Source organism: Numenius arquata, chromosome 12, assembly GCF_964106895.1.
Source record: "Numenius arquata chromosome 12, bNumArq3.hap1.1, whole genome shotgun sequence".
In the NCBI taxonomy this organism is placed as follows: Eukaryota; Metazoa; Chordata; class Aves; order Charadriiformes; family Scolopacidae; genus Numenius; species Numenius arquata.
The window spans coordinates 45,178,275-45,197,056 of NC_133587.1; the positions used below are offsets into that span (position 1 = coordinate 45,178,275).

Consider the following 18,782-nt stretch of genomic DNA (forward strand, 5'->3'; position numbering starts at 1 on the left):
TGCCTATTAAGAACATCCAGATAGAATACAATACATACTGTATGGTATTAAATTGAAATTCAGTAACACTTCATAATACATCCTCCTGCTCCAGGATGCAATAAAGCAGCCGGCTGTTGATGGAGATGGGACCAACTGTAGCTCGTGATCTATAACTCATTAGGAAAATAAAGAAGCACCTTCCCGGCTGCCCGGGAACCGACAGCGGTGACCGAGGGCAAGGTGTGTCCTGCCGCCGTGGCGAGTGCGGGCCCGGGCGCCGCTCGCCGTGTTCCCTGGCTGCCACCGCCAACGGAATGCGCCATCGCGGGAGTCGCAAAAACACTGCGCGGGGCCCGATTCTGCTTTGTCCTCCGCCTCCGGCCGGGGAAACCCCAACGTCCGGCCGCCTCCGCCGCCCTGGCTCGCCCCGCACCTCGCCCTGCAACATGCCCCCGCGGGGCGGGCCCGGGCAGGCTCAGCGGCGGCGCGGAAGGGGTTAAGACCGCTCCCTCCCGCGCGTCCGGCCGTCCCCGCCCGCGCGTCCCCCGCTAGGCCACGGCTGACCTTCACGGGAGCCGCGCCGGGCATGCGCCGCCGCGCCCGGGGCCGCCGGGACCGGCGGGCCCGGCGCGGTTCGGCCCGGTTCGGTTCGGCCCTGCCCGGCCCGGCCCGGCGCCCGCGGCATGGCTCGGCCTCCGCCCGCCCGCGGCGCGGCCGGGGCCGCGGCTGGCGTACGCCCTGCCCGTGCCGGGCGCGTCGTTGCCATTCGGTGCCGATGGTGCTGGCGGAGGAGCGCGGGGGGACGCGAGGGGGGACCGCGCGCCCCGCCGCCCCGGCCCCTGCCCGCGCCGCCGCGCCTGTGCGGGGCTGGGCCGGCGGGAGTCTCCCGGCCAACGGGGCCGGGACCGGGCCGCGGCGCGCCGGGCGGTGCCGGGGCGCGGAGGCCGCTGCCTGGAGCCGCGGTGGGCCTGAGCGAGCCGCGAGGGTCTGGCCGGTGCCGAGCGGTGCGGCGAGGGCGGCCGGCCGGCTCCCCGCGGGGAGCGGGAGCAGCAGCACCTGCCCAGCCCCGGGTCGGTGGCCCCGGTGCGGGGAGAGCTGGCGCTGCCCCGGCGGGTGCAGGAGCCAGCGCTTGGTGCGGTCCCTAAAGAAAAGGTGTGTTGTCCTGCCGGGAGCAGGGGAAAGGGCTCAGCGAGATGGGAGCCAACTTCTGGGTGCTTCTGGCATCAAAGAAAGAAACATGGCAGATGCAGGCCCAGGGCCACCTTGCCAGGGCTGGCTGCTGACACATCACATCACAGAATTGTTTAGGTTGGAAAAGACCCTTAAGGTCAAGTCCAGCTGTGAGCCTAACCCTGCCAAGACCAGCAGACACACAGCCTTCCATTGCAGGTTACACGTGCCTTTAGTGCAAGTCAGCTGGAGCCTCAGGGATAGTTCAGGCACTGAATAAGGCCACACTGGCATGGCATGTTCCTTCTGAGGGACTGAGAGGGAGAGGGGGAACTGATACCAGTGCCCGCCCTCTGGAAATTTCTGTGATTCCCATGGCTAGTGCCACACAGCAGTCCTTGGATTGGGGTCACCCTAAATATCGGTGGAGGTTGTTGCCTTTGTCCCCATGTGCGAAAGGCTGTACGATCTTTGTGGCTTGCTCTGCACTGCTGGCTGATGCAGTATCTCTTCTGTGCTTGTTTTTATTACTGGTTGAGGGCAGAAATTTATTTATTTGTTTCGGATCTGATTCTCTTCTATTTGCAGCCTTGCCAGAAAATTCACAGCCCCTAGACAAGAATTTCAAGCAGAGGGATAGAATAAACCCCTCTCGTAACCTGGCAACATCTCGTCTGTTGTTGTTAGGCAGACGGGGAAGCATCAGCCCCTCACAAGCAGCAGACGCTCGCGTGGAGCTGTGGGTGAGCAGATCCATGCCCAGGCCACCGCTGCCTGCCCTGCCGTCATGGAGGAGCCCGCACTGCTGCTCGCAGAATGGCCGCTGCGCCGGCCAGTGTCCCTCCAGGGCCGCTGCAGCAGCGGGGGGGGGGGGCTGTCTCTGCTCTGTGTCCCCTCCCCGAGGTGGCAGGTGGGCCCCGTTTCCCCGCAGTGTCCAGGGGTGATACGTGTTGTCACACAGGGCTTTGTGTGGTGAGCAGTGAGCTGCTGATGTGTCACAGCAGCTGCGGTGTTCATAATTTGTCTGTGCCTGTCTATCAACCGGGGTCTCTAATGGATCCGCCACGGTGGTACTGAAGCTCCTGAGGGCTGTCACCCCAGAGGGGCTGCGGGTGCTGGCAGCGTGGAAGCCACCAGCGCTGCGCCGCCGCCATGCTGCTCCCCCCCCCCCCGTCCCCCCGTCCCCCCGCTGCTCTCACAGTGTCTCTCCTCTCGCTCCCACAGGCTGTCCCTCCCTGTCCCAGCTCCCTGCCTCCCGCTGCTCCTCTCCCTCCTCCGGAGGGTGAGAGCTCGGTCCCGCTCGCTGGAAACGCTGCCAGCGAATGTTTCTGCGCTGCCTGCCAGGTCCCCGGGGAAAGGGCCTGGAAACGCGGCGCGGGAGGAGCAGTGGGAGCGAGGGAAAACCATTGTTTCTCACTGCTTCCCTGCTGCATTTTCCAGTGGGAAAACGCGCTCTGCGAGGTGCCGAGTTCTATGTGGCTGCTGAAGTTGCCCCCTCCCCCTTCCCCCTTGCCCCAGAATCCGCCATCCCCGGCTGCGGAGGAGGAGCGGCTGCAGCACCGCCACCAAAAACCTGAGACGCCTTTTCCATTTGCCTCCTGCTTATCTCTGCTGTTTGGACAGAGAGGTTTAAAAAGCTGGATTTTCTGTCCCTGCAGAGTAAACACACAGAACCCGGCAGCACAAACTATTTCTGGCTTATCAGCGGAGGAATGCAGCAGCTGAGGCCGGGCGCGGGTGGGCCGTCAGCAAGGCCCTGAAGGGGCCCCCTCCCCACTCCGCGCTATTAGAAGTGTGAGAGCCCAGCAGGACTCAGAGGGGAGAGTTGGAGAAAAAGGCAGAAAAGGGAAAGAAAGAGGAAGAGAGAGAGTGAGAGAGGCTGAGCAGACCCTGATGGCTACAGACGAAGTTACAGGAGGGGCTCGCAAAGCTACGAAAAGCAAACTTTTTGAGTTTCTGGTCCATGGGGTGGTGAGTCGGGAAAGTTAGTGAGCTGGCTGGCTCTGAATAGAGGGATGAGTGGAAACTGGAGGCTCTGTGCTGGGCTGGATCGGCTCCTGCAGTGTGCTCCTGGGGCGCTGGTAGCTGCCTCCCCAGGAGAGCAGCGGGGTCTGTAGAGCCCCCAGAATATGCACTGATTCATTGATAATGTAGGCTTGTGTCTGGGGGGATGTGTGCTGTGATTTTTGCTTTGATTCTCCATGAGTGGTGAATAGCGTGCTTTTGAGCCCGATTGTGGTGCAGAATCTGCGCTGGATCTGACCCAAATGGGCTTGTAGGACACTTTGTTCTGTAATCAAACTTGTGTTTTGAAAAACAATTCTGATGAAAGCCTGATGAAGCCTTGTGGTACTGCCTCTGCTTCTTGTCTCCAGTCTTGGCTCTTGTGTATCCTCTGGCTACTTAACAGGTGACTTTCAGGGGCTTGAGGAGATTAGCTCTGCAGATCTGTAATGGTCTATGGGAATTCACCCACGAGGTAATTTCAGGGTGCCATGCTTAATTAAAGCAATCCTTGAGGCCTTTAAAAATTTTCCAGCTTTTGTTTGAGAATCAGGTCTTCGATCTCCATTTAAGGGGAAATGCTAAGCCTGTTTTGCTGCCATTGGAAATGATGTTCTTTAAATGAATCTCTAGTGATTGAGAGCAGTCACCATTTATAACATTTGGATTTCCTGTATTGGTACACATTTAACAAAAAAAAGATTGTTAAAGAGCTCTAAGGAATGCAGATATTGTTTGGATACTGATAGTCCTGAGTGTTTCCTCTCTGGAGGATTCTGCCACCTCCTGTGACACTTTTTTGACAACATCAGGTGGGGACTCTTGTGTAAAGATCACAGAAATCTGTGACGCTCACAGCAGGCTCCTAAGTTGTCTCCATAATTCAGGTTTACTCCAGATGAGTAGGGTGTAGCGTGTATCCTGCAGATCGTGGATACGGTGGGACTTGCAGGTCTGAAGACTTTCAGGTGTCATTCTGTGACAGTGACCGGGTGATGCAGTGGCAGCGTGCAGGAGCCTGCGATGAGGCTGGGGGATGTGCAGCAGCGGTGAGGAGCGGGTGTGGGCTCATTGAGGCTCAGACCGGCTGAGCCATGGGCGAGGTGGGAGGGGTGAGCATAGGGGGTGCTTTTGCCTTTTCCCAGGTTTCTGTTGGCATTCGCACACCAGTGGTTCTTCCTTTAGCATCAGGAAGAGTGGCAAAAATAGTTACGTGAATTTGCTTCTTCCACGTCTAGATGGACTTCATGTGAAAGGAGCATGCTACCCTCCTAAACATGGGAATTTTTAATTTATACCAGAATGAATATAGCAGTATTCATTTCCATTACTTATTTGGATGTGAGAAAAGTCTGTCTTTTCTGCCCCGGGAGTTTTGCCACTGGTGGATCTTACTTGAGTATCTGTGTTTGCCTGGAATATCTGCATTTCTTTGTCACCTTCTCATTACTTGTTGGTGAGACTGAGGCTTCTTGTCTGTTATTCTGTTGCCTGAACACCTCGTGTACAACTCTCTCCTTTCCCCCATGATGATCTCCTTTACTTCTGCTTTTGTTTGTTCTTTCCTTTAGGAGTTTCTTCCCGAGTTTCTTCCTCATCTCAGGCTCATTTTGATCAAAACGCGGGTTGAGGTAGTCCGTCTTCCATTACTTCAAAAAGATTAAAAAAGTTGTAACTTCATTTTATCTCTTCAGGTCCTGTATCCTACCAAGTAAGAGAATGTGCCATTACAGCTATTATCTTGAGTTTACGTATTGCTGGCTGTTGAGTTTTATTACTATCCACAATGTGTCAGCATCAGAATTAATTCCCTGAAAAATCAAGTTACATGGCAAACTTTACTGGAATTTCTTGGAGTCAGATTCTGCTCTAATTTCAGGGGAAAATCTCCTCTTTGAATTACTTATTTTGTTGATTTTACCTAGGATAACATTATTTTATTTGATTTTTGCAGGCTTCTTCCCTCCCTCACCCCCCCTAAAATGGGGAGAGGTAAATACAGACAGAACATTGTGAGAAATTTTTTTGCTGTGTGAACACTTAAATGAACAGGATAATTTTGTAGTATTTCCCAAGGGCAGTTGGCTTTTGGATTCACTTGATCTTTCTGGAAACATACGTTCCTTTGCTAAGGTCACTTCGCCCTTTGCTCTCGTGCACTTGATCTTGCCGTTGTTCTTTTCCGTATTGCCAACTGAGAAGATGTTCCTTGTTTGTCCCAGTCAAATAGGATACCTTGGAAAGGTGAAATTTCTTAATGGTTAAAAATCTCAAGTGCGATACTTCACTCTCATCCTGCTTGAGTTCTTGATAGTTTGTTACACCTCTGGTTAGCAGCTCCTCTTTTAAAAAGGTTAGATTTCTTTCAGGTATTTATTTTCACAATTCTTTTACTCCTGTTCTGTTTCATCAGGGTCTTGCACATTGTTTTGTGGGAAAAGAGATGATTTTTTTTTTTTTTTTTTCCCCCAAAGGTTTCATGCTTTACTATGTCTTTTTTTTTTTCCCTCTGCTCTATTTCTAGCACTTTTATGGATAAATATGGCTTTAATCGCCACATTTATGTTGAGTAATCTCTTTATCGATGCATTTTCTACTGTCCAATCCTACATTTCAGGCTGTCTTTATGACATCTCCCTCTGGGTGTTCAGCTGTTGCCTTAAATTTTGTTGACCCGAACCAAGTTATTAATCTACCTGAAGGCCATTCCTTTTCACAGTTTCTCCTGTCCTCCAGACCGTATCACAGGCTTCCTGGATGGCTAGATCCCTTCAATGGATGTTACTTTTGTCTCCTCCTTTTTTTTTTTTTTTTTTTAATTTCTGTCTGTCTTTCTGTCTTTTTTCCCCCCTTTTTCTTACTTGAACAGGTATCTTCCCATACAGCCTTCAGGATCTGCATGGTGCGGATCTTGTCAAAGGCCTGTCCTTTCAGCACTGGGTTGCAGCAATCCTCTCTTGGTGCCTTGCACCCTCGACCTTGCCTGTGTCATCTTCACACAAGAAGCTGCTGAGAGGTTCATTTTTTTGTCCTGTTGTTCTAACCTTTTTAATCTGCTTCTATGTCCTTTTTCTGTTCCCACTTCCCATCTTCCTCCCAAAACCAATCTTCTTGCCTTTTATACACAAGATACACCTATAAAGGTCTATGTCCCTTTCTTAACTATCGTCATATCTGTATTTACAATGTACTTGCTGTCAGTTCAAATTGCCTTCTTTTTCCTATAGTGATCTTGTTCTTTGTCCTCTATGCTGTGATTAGGAAGCTTTTCCTGTTAATATAAGTCCTTATCCATATTTATTTTCTGCTAATAGGTGTTTTTTCATAGTTCCTGCTAATCTCTGCAGTTTAATATTAGTTAAACATTAAGATCATTACTTTAGACAAATGTATGTATTACTTATGCGACTCCTTTGCTTATCCTCAGTCTTCTTTTTGTCTGATTATCTATCTGCCTCTCAAATCTGGTCATAGAATGTTATAGTAAGTACAGAAACTGGGTTATGTGAAATGGCATTTAGTACAGTGAAAGAAGGGTCTCAAAGCATGCCATCATGTAAAAAAATATTTAATGTAGTGACAAATAACTTGTTGCCAATGTTAAAACATAGGTAAAAGACAGGTCTGGTCCCCCAAAGATGTGTATGGAGCGTCTAATAGGTTTGTCAGTGATTTGCAAAAGGGGTGAGCAATGAATTTCACAAACAAATATTGCATCTCCTCATACATTGCTGGGTTTTCAATGAACTGTAACCATTCAGGAAGAAGGTTTGGATGTCACTGTGAGCTGCCCAGTGTGTGGGAGCAGCCACTGCTACTGAGAAAGCGAGTAAACTGCTAGCCTGGTTAAGAAATGGGGCAGAGAATAATTCAGAAGCAATTGTATATCCGTGGCATATATGAACAAGAATATTTTTTTATTTATTTTGGTATCTGCATGACTAGCAATCAAAAAAAATGTGCAGTTCAGAGGGCAGTAGTAGTGGGAGGCCTGTGAAGACTTCATCAATAAGAAAAAGGTTTGGTTTTTTTATTTATTTGTACTATTTAAGGATGCAGACTGATTAGGGAAGTTGTCTGTCGCTGGTGGATCTCAACCACTGGTTAAATAAGTAAACATCTACCAAAGATGGTGGAGATACAGATGATACTTCTTTGAGACAAGGAAAGACTGGACGACCTCGAGGACTCATATTTCAGTATATTATAAAAATTATATTTGTTTTATTAGAATGGGAAGAACTAAAGACGTTCTTCCCAAATTGAATGGTGATCTGTTTTAAGTGGATAAAAGTAGTTGTTTCTTCCAGCCAGTCATGAGTTTGCAGACATCACTACTAGAAGTAGCGAGGTGAGGAGAATACTAGGTTTGAAAAAAGTAGAACTTTGCAAATGAAAAATACCCCATTAATTTTTATATTATCATGGATATAAATACTATCTTGTCAGAGCATAAATCAGCTAACACTAGAAAGGCTAGAGAAGAGCCTCACGAACTGTCATTTTTGGGCAGTTTCTTCCATTTCCCCAACACAGTGCTGTCTGTGCGTTCCCTGTGCGGGGACATGGTCAGAGAACAGGTCCTGGAACGGAGTCACTGGTTTGCTGCGTGTGCATTCCCTGCCCTGTTAAACAAAGAGGTGTTTGGGATGAGTGTAGGTCAGCCTGGGGAAATCAAGGGACCTTACTGCAGTGAAGAAATTTGATTGGGAAGGTACTTGCCGAAAACTGGTTGAGTGAAAACGTTGTACAGCATTCGACCTTGCGAGTAAGCTGCCAGTGGGAACTGATGTCCTTTCCTAGCCCTGGACTAATTGCAGGCTAACAAATACAGAAAAGCTTACACATAATTAAGAAAAGAACATCATACTAATTCTAGCTAGGGCTTTAATAGAGATCAATGTGATTTTGTGCAATATAGGCTTGTTAAAAAAATTTGAGTTGCTCATTGAGAAAACTTTGATTTGCTGATGAATAAAGGTTCACAGATGTAATTGATCTGTGAGATGTTTGAATTGCTCTTCTGTTTTTGGAAAAAGAAATACTGTAGGAATATGAAAACGGTCGCACCGGGTCATTTAGGCCAGTGTCCCCAGTGGCAGGGAGCAGCAGAAGGATGCATGGAAATACAGGAACAAGGCAAAAACCTGGTGATGCTTCATCCAAACACTCTGTGCTTTGTGGCTCTGGAGCTTTCTGACCCAAATCTGCCCTCTATGCATAGTACTTCTATATGGATTTTATTTATGTAAGTTGGTCTGCTGATGTCTTCCTGAACCCATATAAACTTTTAGCATTCACAGCGTTTTGTGTCAGGAATTTTTGCAGCTTATCTTACATAAAGAAGTACCTGATCCTGCCGACTGCTGGCTGTTGTCTAATTCTTGCAAGCCCCCTCTTTTCCCGCACTCATCATGATGCTGCTGAGCTCTGTTACCTCCCCACTCCCAAAGACATCCTTTTAGAGTCAAGAGGTTCATTCTGGCAGTTCTTCACACAAAAGCCCTTCCATACATTATATCACAGCAGTGGATGCAATCACATCTATTAAAATGAGGAAGCTGATGGAACTCAAACATGGTACATAGGGTTTGTTAATTTCAGTTCCAAAGACAGTTGAGTTTTGGGTTTGTGTTTTTGTTCTTTTGGGTTTTTTTTTTTTTTTTTTTTTTTTTTTTTTTTTTTTTTCTTGGTTGCATCCAAGTGCTTCCTTTGAGGTTTGATGTCTGGTTATTCTGAGCTGTGAATTGACATGCATGAAATAGAAAAGTGGTCACTGAATTTTGTCTCAAGTTCCAATTCACAGTTCTGTAAATGTGATGTTTTCCAAGTTAAAGATTTTTGGATTGTTGTGCACTTTATTTAAAAATGGGTGGAACCTGGAACACTTAATTCTAGGATGTGAGAGCTTTTGGGAAGTGGAGGAAGCAAGAAGAATTGCAATGCTGATGTTTCTGCTAACTAAATCGCTAAAAGGTTCATAGACATTAAAAAAAAAGGAACTCACAGGAGGTGACATCTGTAGTTAGAGGAGCAAAGCTGTCTACAACTTTTTTTCTTGTACTTCTAAGAGTCCGTTTTGAAACAGCACTTTCAGTTGGGAAACCATTTGTGCAGTCAGAAACCTGTTGCCATCAGACAATATCAATCTAGTCTAAATTTCTTAACTGTTCCAGATACTTCCAGTGACCTATTCTCACCTCCAGACAGCATCTGGCATCTCCTCTCTCTAGTGTTTGTGCCTCATAGAAGTCAGTAGCTGCTGTAATGCCTTGACATGATACGTTTCTAGCAAAGGTGGCTCCTATTTTTAGTTAAAAAAAAGATGCTGTTTGTATACTTGGTAATTGTTGTTGTTGTTCTCAAGATCTATGTGTTTCTCTGCTAACGAGAGGCCCGTGTTCACTGTGTGCCCTGAGTCCTGTGTGGTGTTGGGATGGATGGAGTCTGTCTTTCAGAACAGACTTGCTGTGGGTGCAGCTCAGTGCTGTATTGTACTGCAGAGACTCCCTGCTTTCTCCTCAGTCCTTTTCTAAGGCTCTTGCAGGTGTTTTTGCTTTTCTTTTCTTGACGCTTTCTTTTCCTTTTATCTATCAGTTCTCCAGGTTATTTTCCTCTATCTGGAATGTCCAGACAGGAACCCTCCATTTTTCTGTTTCAGCGTTTTGGCTACTATGATGTTGATGTCCCTTGAGAAAAGACTCTGCAGTAGAAATGTCTAGAAAAGGACTACTTCAATGTTGTCTCATTTCTGCCATCAGACAGGAGAAGTTCACTTCAGGAACGACAGAGAGGAAGATGCAGTCCTCTGGTGGCACAGGAGGGAGGAAAGTGGAAAAGCCGAATGTGTGGCTTGGGAAGGTCAGCAGCAGAAGGCAGTGACGGGGATGGCAGCAGTTGTTGGGGAGGTGGTACACTCTGTGACGGCGTGCTCAGCTTTGGGAGGGTGTAGCCGGGGCAGGGATGGAGTACAGGAACGCAGGCCATGGGCAGAATTCTCGGGGACCAGCGCGGATGTGTGAAATACTGGTGGTGAGCCTTTCTCGGTGTGTCCACTGTGCGACCGTGCCTGGCTGCTCTGCAGGCACCTCTGCTCTTGGCTTCATCTCCTCAGAGCTGTGAGGGTGGTCCCCCTTCCTCTGGGGACATACTGTGGTCATTTCCAATGGCCCACAGTGGTTTTGCCCTCTGTCCAGTAAAGTGTTGGAAGTAATGCAGAGTAATACATGTGTATGGAATCAGTGGAGGAAAAAGTGTGTAGGTCTGTGGGCAGAGCAGAGCTGGGTCAGGCAGAGGGGTCCAGGGGAGGTGATTTCCCAGGAGGGAGGATGGGTCAGTGCTCTTTGGCACTGCAGCCTTCGCCATGGATGGTACTTGTTCAGGACCAATTCCATCCCTCTGAGGAAGAGGGGAGAGACCGATCCTAACCTGCAGACTGGTGTCCCTCCGTGGTCTCTTTCAAAACACGTAACGGCTTTGTACCACATCAAAGACGTAATGCTATTCTATAGTATCAAGACTTTTTTTTTTTAATGTCAGTATTGTGAAAAATTCAGTGTATTGTCTGTCACAATCTTGTCTTACCGGTGTTGGAGAGCAAAATAAGCTTTTGGAGAAGGTAAGGTACTGCTTGTGTGTTCTCCTTTTATAAAAGTTTAGATATAGAAAGCGTTTCTGTATCTTGGGAGTCTCGTGGGCTTGCAGCGGGGAGATGCAGTTGCATAGTGAGTAATATTTTATCTGCGGTGATATTGGAGATAGGAACATGAGAAGGGAGGGGAAGGATGAGGCGGGGCAAGGGCTGAGATCAAATATGCTTTTCCTAGAGCTGCCTCCTTTTTCTCAGTTTTGTCCTTTCTCCACATTTCTCTGTTTCGATGCTTTACAAAGGGAATTGAAGGCAGTTCAAAGATGTCAGACCTAGATCGAGAGTAGATTTGGCTTGCTGGCCTTGTTCCCCAGGCCCTAGGTTGTCCTTTACAGGGGGGAGGAGCGGGCCTGCGCCTGATCCCTGTGGCCAGGCGGCCTCTGGCAGGGATGAACCGAGGTGGCCGTGCCTGGGACTGTCAGATGTCCCCAGCTGAGTGACAGGCAGCAGCGGGCCCAGCGGTCTGCTTGTGGCTGGAAGGGGGCCACAGTGTGTGGATTGACAGACAACAGAGAGATCTTAAACACCAGTCCCAGGAGAAGCCTTTTCTGGGCCGTTGGTTGCTGTGGGCCTGGGCTGGGGCAGGGGGGGAGGTGAGTATGTGGGAATGGGGGGAGCTACTCCGCTCCAGCGGTTCTTGTAGCGCCGTGTTTATGGGAGAAGACGTTTCCAGCTCTGCACAAAGCCTCAGTTTTGCCTCTTTGCTGCCTCCTGCCGCTCCTCTGCTCGGTGACCATCCCCACTATTGGTTTCCTACACCAATACTTGCTGGATTCACCTCCTCAGTGCCCTGTGCTGGTCCCTTTCCAGCCTCAGCCTTCCTTCTCTTTCCGTACCAATTATAGCCACCGATTCTGTGCTGATCATTCATTCCCCTTCTTTCTTTCTCCAGTTTCCTTCATGCATACAAGTGCAAGGAATATCTAAGACTTGTGATGATCAGGGAGGGCACTGAGCTGGGGCTTTGGGGCTGACAGTGGATTTGTAGATGCAGGTCCAAATTATATTTAGAATTATATATTATTATGATATATAATTATATATTTGGAAATGATAAAAGGATGAAACAAAGGTAAAATAATCTATGTTTTAAATTTTTGTTTTATTTATTAATGGTACAAAAACCATTTTTATTCCCACCCCCCAAGGGACGGTCCTGCATACCCCCTGGGGTGCACACACCTCACTTTGGAGACCACTAGTATACTTCTCCTAAGGACTTTCTTAGTCTTTAACTGTTGATAACTCAGGGAAGTTTCTGAACCAAGTATGTTTTCCATGTTGTTAGCAGCCCTTTGGACAGGGGTGACTGCCCACGGATTTGCAGACTCACTGGTTTGGGTTGTGTGTGAGCCTGACTGCTGTGGCCGCCTCTGATAGAGGTGGTTTGTTTTTCTGGAGGGGCGGTGAACAGTCAATCCCCAGCTGCCCTCTCTAGGCCACTCGTGATTTTGCACAGCTCCAGCAAATGCCCGCTTAGATTACCTTGGGTCACCTCTTTCCAGATGGAAAATCATAGTATATTTACTTATACTTGTGCGGATGCAGTTCTCAATCATTTCTGTGCCATTCTTCTTTCAGATCTATTTACCATTACTGAGCCGCAGGAACCAGAAGTGCACACTGCATTCAGCATGTGGGCAAACCATGGGCAGTGGCAGAGTGATGTTCTCTGTTCTCTTCCTTGTTGTTTCTTTTGTTTAATGGCTTTTTTTGACCTCTAGCAAGCAGTGAACCGATTTTTTTTTTTTTTTTTGAGTGTCTGTTTAAACTCCATGATCTTGCTGCTTTTGGGCAGCAGTCAGCTCGGAGCCCATCATTTTGGATGTGATGATTGTATCATTTTTTCCTGTGTAATTCACTTAAATATATATTGAAAATTTGAATTTTTCATCTTCCTTTTAAGTGTTCATTCTGTCTCATAAAGTCTTTCTGCAGTTCTTTGAAGCTGGCCTTCATCCTTGCCAACTTGAATAACTTAGTGTTACCAACAAACTTTTTCACTTCGTTGCTTTTTTGCTCTCTTTTTTTTGGTTCCTTTTCCTTTTTCTCAGGTTGCTTATGAATATGCTTGACTCTCAGCAAAACTCTGCATGTGCCTTCCTTTTATTTTCAGAATCAATTATTTTACCTCATTTCTGTTCATTTTTTTTGGTGTATGATTATTCTTATTCACATACTGGTTCAAATGCTTATAGGGGGTGTGTGTGTTATTTGTCTTTATTTTCACGTATACATAGAGATATAATAGACATCTTAGTAATTCTTAGAATGAAGCTAAGCTCTTCTCTGTTTTAAATTGCATTTTATAGGGATAATTATTTTACTGGTGTTTTTCCTTGGCTATAAATTTTTAGGGTTTAGAACTGAATTTACTGTGTGTCCTGTACAGCATTAAGTTTGGGATTTGACCCAAAGTGTTTCTCCAGAGCACGCTGAAATCGACATAAATGTCAGGACTTTAGAATGCCTACACGAGCTGCTGACAAACTACCACATTCCTTTTATTTTTTTAGTTAATTTTAGAGGCTTGATCAGAAACATGACCTTTTCTTGAAGGATTCGTGTCACTTTATGAACTTACACTGTGCTCCGGTGTAGGTGAAGGAGAGGGCTCTTAGTGGAGAATGTTTTCATGGTTCATCTTTGCTTGTTGCCGTCTCCCTGCTGATGAAAGCAGCCTGATAGTCAGGGCAGGGTCTGAAGCACTGTAGATGTGAGCTTGCTGTAGCTTTGGTTAGCTGTGAATGGCACCGATTTGGACTGTGTGTAGCTGCCATGGAGTTTTTTCTTGTGTCTGAAGGTAGAGTTTTCTGCTGTGAACTGGCCTGGATATGATATTGACCACTGAGTGTTTTCCCAACCCTAGTATTTTTCATCCCTGTTTCCTGTCTACTTCATCACTGGATTCCTCTTCAGGATGTCCAGGAAATACCAGTCCAGAGCTCTTGTGCACCATGTTGGTGCTTAGTGCTTATCGGGGTGTTCAAAATGGGGAACTTGCTGGAGCCAGTGTCCCATTGTATACAAAAGTATTTGCAGCTGAAGAAACAGGGGCCAAACTGTCTCCTTTCTGTTTCGCTTCTTCTCTAGCGACCTGGGATGCCATCAGGAGCTCGAATGCCCCATCAGGGGGCTCCCATGGGTCCCCCAGGCCCCCCATACGTCGGAAGCCCCTCGGTGCGACCGGGGATGCCCCAGGCTGTGATGGAAACCACAAGGAAACGCACGGCGCCGCAGCAGGTCCAGCAGCAGCAGGTCCAGCAGCAAGTGCAGCAGCAGCAGCAAGCCACTCAGAGCCGGACTCGGAGGTGAGTGTCCCAGACAGAAAACCTGGGAGGATAATTGGAGGGAGAAAAAAATGTATCTCTTTAGCAATAGGTAAGACCTTTAAGATCAAATGAGACAGAAAAGAAGATTTACATATTGTCAGTTTCTGAAAGCAGGAAAAACATTGGTATACCTTACTTTTTACTTTGTTTGTGAATGGTCTTGAACAAACTGACCTTTACTAATGTCTGGTTTTGCAGTTATAATGCTTTTACATCGCAGGTTTATCAGGCTATAAATCTGGCCGTTATATTTAGCCTTTAAGTTAATGAACAGTTCTCCTGCTAATATAGTGCAATTATTGTATTATTTGTTGTCTGTTCTGTATAGTTTCTCTGATTTCCGACTAGCTAACAAAATGGTTTGCAAATGAGACAAGTGGAAAAAATTTTTGGTTGGTCATGTGAATACTTGCACTATGGTCACTCAGGAGAGTGGTCATAAAACTTGAAACTGTCACAGGCATTCCTACATATAGAGAGACGATCATAGGGAATAATTTCGTAGAATTAGAGGGATTTGTTTAAAGGAACTTTCTTTTAAAAATATGCCTACTTTGTATAGTGCTGAATGCACTCTCTCTTAAACAGTTTGCTGATTTCTCTTTGCAACTTGTTATACCTCAGCAGCCTTGAGTTCCAAGTACCCAGTTACTGATAAAAACATAGGGCACAGTCATCTGGGTGGTCTGCTTTTTGCAAAATCATTATAGGTATATATACAGATTTGGATAGTGTTCTGGTGGTGTCATCATATCTAGTTGTAGGTAAAACATGACTCTCTAAGGTCACAGCTTCAGAAGCCCTGCTCTGTCTAGGTTACATGCCTTGAATCAGCAAGCCAGACTGGGGGATGCTTATATCTGGGATGCATCTGGAAAGGACACCAATCCTGAGAGTATTAATAAATTACGTTTGAATACAGAAGGAATGTGTGTGAGTGCAGCACATGAGCACAAGAGATGCATGGAGGCCTTGCCCAGCACTACCAAAATGCACAGTCCACAGCACCTCCCAGGAGGAACTGCACAAAATAATGCCCAGCCTTCAAACACACAGGGTAGATATAAGCTGAAAAAATTGCCATTGCTGGATAATTAAGGTAAACTTTAGTCACTAGCTAGTTTCCAAGGGTCATTATAGAATATTTTCTAAAAGTTGATGGCCCAACTCACAGAAGGAGGCACTTCCCTCTCCCCAGTTCTTAACTTCAGTGCTGTAGTTTGGAACCCTGCAGCAGTCGCTGCTCTAGGGAGTCCAGCTCACACCGGTGCTTCCCAGGTACCCAGGAAAGTTCCTCTCTTTCTTCTGCCATGCCTTCCCTCTGGATGATGTGTTGAACGTTTTCCCCTTGTTCATTTCTACCACCCTGTTGTTTCCCACTGAAAATTTTCTGTGTTTTCAGGCAAACTTTTCTGGCACCTTGGGTCCTATTCTGGCAGTAACTGAATCCTAAGTTTTATGGCACAAACAGGCCAAGAAGGTGTAGTCGTCCTTTCTTGGCAGGTTTGGTGGAGACAAAGATCTTATTTCTGTAACAGAATATTGGAGAATTGATTGAGACCCAAGTTGTGAGTTTTTGGGTTGTTTATTACTCGCTTTTTGATTGCAAGCCTTTGGGGTTGTTGCAAGTGCATGCATATCCCATTTCCCTTTGGAAGGATGGAGCTTGCTCAGGCATTGCTTCCAGATTCTGTGGAGGGTTTCAGTGCAGATTTGATTTTGTGAGCTGTGGAAGGTGCCTGGAGGTTCGCACCATGTAGCATTCCAGTCCCGTTACTCCTACGCTTTTAAAAAGGGACGTTGTTCACCTGTGAAGTTGGGTGTGACTGTGTGGGTGAATTTTCTGCCCGCAACAAAGGGTGTAGTTTGCACCTCTGGGCACGAAGAGTTGGCTTATGTGGGGATGGGGAAGAATCTAAGACACTGATATTTCAGGCCAGACATAAGCCTATGTATTAGCATACCTAGGAAGGGAGTTTGCCACATGGATGTGTGTGGAAACAGGTTTTACATGGACATGGCTGATGACAGACTTCTGAAAGCAGTGAGGAGGGGCATCCTTGACATGGCAGAGTGGCAGCTGGCGGCTTGCTTCCTTCCGTTTGTCTGTCACAGATGGAGTGATTCATCTCCTGCTTAAGATAAAAGCCTTGCAAAGTACAGAGGTGAAGAATAAGGCCTGAATTCCCTCTCGGCCCTGTTAGAGAAAGCCAGGTGACAGGCTTGGTGGGCACAAACGGTTCTTAGAATCTGAAGAATTCAAAAGACAATGTATTTGGCAGTCTTTCTGACAGCACCATTTCTTAGGCACATAAATGTTTGTGTGTATGTACACAAACACAAGTATGTTTTTAAATGCATAGATATACAAATGTGCTTATGTATGGGTATGGACACATTATGCATATACGCTGCAGGGTCACATCTATCTTCCCACTTGTGCGTTCATAAAGATGAACAAGCATGGAAACGTAACCCCACTTACCTTTGTATATCGCTCATGCAAAGGTATTGTTACAATAAAACAAGTGTGTATATGTATGTGTGTGTTTTCATACATCATATGAAATACACCCAGTTTCGGGCATGAACGAATGAGTGCACGTCATCTGTTTGAACAAGTTCACATTCTGTTTACAGGCACTCAGCCACTTCCATGTGCACACACATGGGTGCATCCACACACACTCGCACGCTGTCCTCCTCCTACATGCCTTTTCTGCATCTATAGAGAGCATGTGCACATGCACTTGCATACATTGCCGCCCTGCACCACAGAAGATGCTGTGATCAAAGAACTTGCACACTTCTTTCCAAGATGCATAACAGACAGCCCTGGTTTGTTCTGAGCTAACTGCCTCCCCGGCTGCTGAGGGAAGGGGTCCTGGGTCCTGGCCATGGGTGAGACCCTTCTGCTGATGCATGCACAGCTGTGCACCAGCATGTGGAGATGTCAGGATAATTTAGCAGGTGGCCTCGTTACTCCTAGATCTGTCACCATGGTAACGTGTTTTTTTCTTTAAAAAATGTACAGTGCCAAGAGGAGGAAGATGGCTGACAAAATTCTCCCTCAGAGGGTGAGTCGCTTTCATTTCCTATTCCCTTCACAATCAGTTCAGCATCTTATTGTAATTAGAGGGATTTTAGAAAATACTTTCACTTTTTGTTTAAAAATCTAATTAAAAAGTAAGTAGGCAGTGGGTGAAAGTCTGGTGCGCAAGGCTGGGGCTGGGGGCTGGGGGTGTGGAGCAGCCTGGCCCGTGTCCTCCTCCAGCCCTGGCTTCGCCGAGCCACCACTGCCACTTGCTGGATGGACAGTGGCGCTGGGCTGCCAAGCACACGCCTTGACGCTGGGGCCCTCTGCCTCGTAAGGATGTTTTTCATCAATTTTTGAGGCTGGCCAAAAGCTGGTTCAGAGCACAGCTGTGCCTGTGGGAGATGGGCTCGTTCTCAGGTGTGCCTGGCCCAGTCGAGCTACCAGGTTCTGATTTTCCTGGTTGTGTCCTGGTAGGACCGAAGTGAACCCATGTAAACAACAGAGTTCAAGGGGCCTGCATTGTCCGGAGAATTGTTTATTCTCTTGTCCCTGGGGATATGTCTAGCTTTTAGTGTCTGCTTATGCTTGATCCTCAATGCTTAAATTTTCTACTTCCTTTTTAAACATTGGAATTTCTCTCTGCTCCCCTTCTCCTTCATTATTGCCAGACTTTTCCTTTCCTGTGCCTGCTTTAGGACAATTCCTTCCAAACCTACTTGGTCCCAAAAGGCAAGCTTCCTTAGTCTTCAAAACACACGCCCTTGTCACATCCTCATCCCAGTTTCTTTGGCTCCAGGTGCTTTTTCTGGGCTCAGGATCCCTTTGACAGGTGTGTAGATCTCCACTTCCTTTTCAAGTCCACCTCTCCACTGCTAGTGTCAACTCAAACTTGCTGTCAGCCCCCAGATTCTCCTCTGTGACATTCCACAGGTACCTGGTGCCGGTCACCTAAGGAGGTGAGCTCACTTTGGTACTCCTGGTGCCATGTTACTACGTCTTTTAATTCCTGCCACCCTCTAAGAGCACAACCTTTCATAGGTTAGGCATTAGTTCTCTCATGCTGCTGTCTTGAAAGGACGAAGCTACCATTAAATCCAGACCTTTGAACTACTTGCAGCCTCCATTGTGTTTGTGTTAGAGCTTCATTCCTGCTCTGCTTGGAGTCTGTACTTTCTTAGAATGAAACTTATGTTTTTTGTGCTGTCAGTTCTGTCTGTCCCACACAAATTCTTTTCACAAACAATTATACATCCTGTATGGTGAGGCTATTGCTTTAAATATATGTCCATTTCAAGGCTTGTTGTTGTTGTTGGGGTGTTTTTGTCTGGTGCTTTTATAAGATAAAAAGGTCTCAGAACAGAGGTAACCAAACTTTTTTTGACAACAGAAGACTTGTGCCTTTGTTTATCAAATCCATGATAATTCTTTAATAGCTAGAGCCTTATTCAAGTATGTCAAAAAGCTGTACAAATGCTAGCACCTTTGAGAACCGTGCTTGGTTTGAAAAGTTACCAACTCTTCTTGCCTTTCAGTATTTTTGTTGCTGTTAGCCAGTAATTTTAACCAGCGGAGTGTTAAGGCAACACAAATCGCTAGGGGTCTGTCTTCA

At 46.8% G+C, this 18,782-nt stretch overlaps 1 protein-coding gene across 1 annotated transcript in view; it reads left to right on the forward strand.

The window, feature by feature from the left end:
• The first annotated feature begins 2,933 nt into the window (after positions 1-2,933).
• The window catches only part of SMARCD3 (SWI/SNF related BAF chromatin remodeling complex subunit D3), a 61,851-nt gene continuing 46,002 nt past the window's right edge, over positions 2,934-18,782 (forward strand). The window contains exons 1-3 of the mRNA XM_074157793.1: positions 2,934-3,123; positions 13,898-14,115; positions 17,171-17,213. Coding sequence (XP_074013894.1) covers positions 3,046-3,123; positions 13,898-14,115; positions 17,171-17,213 — 339 coding nt within the window. The 5' untranslated portion in view covers positions 2,934-3,045. The remainder of the gene's footprint in view (positions 3,124-13,897; positions 14,116-17,170; positions 17,214-18,782) is intronic.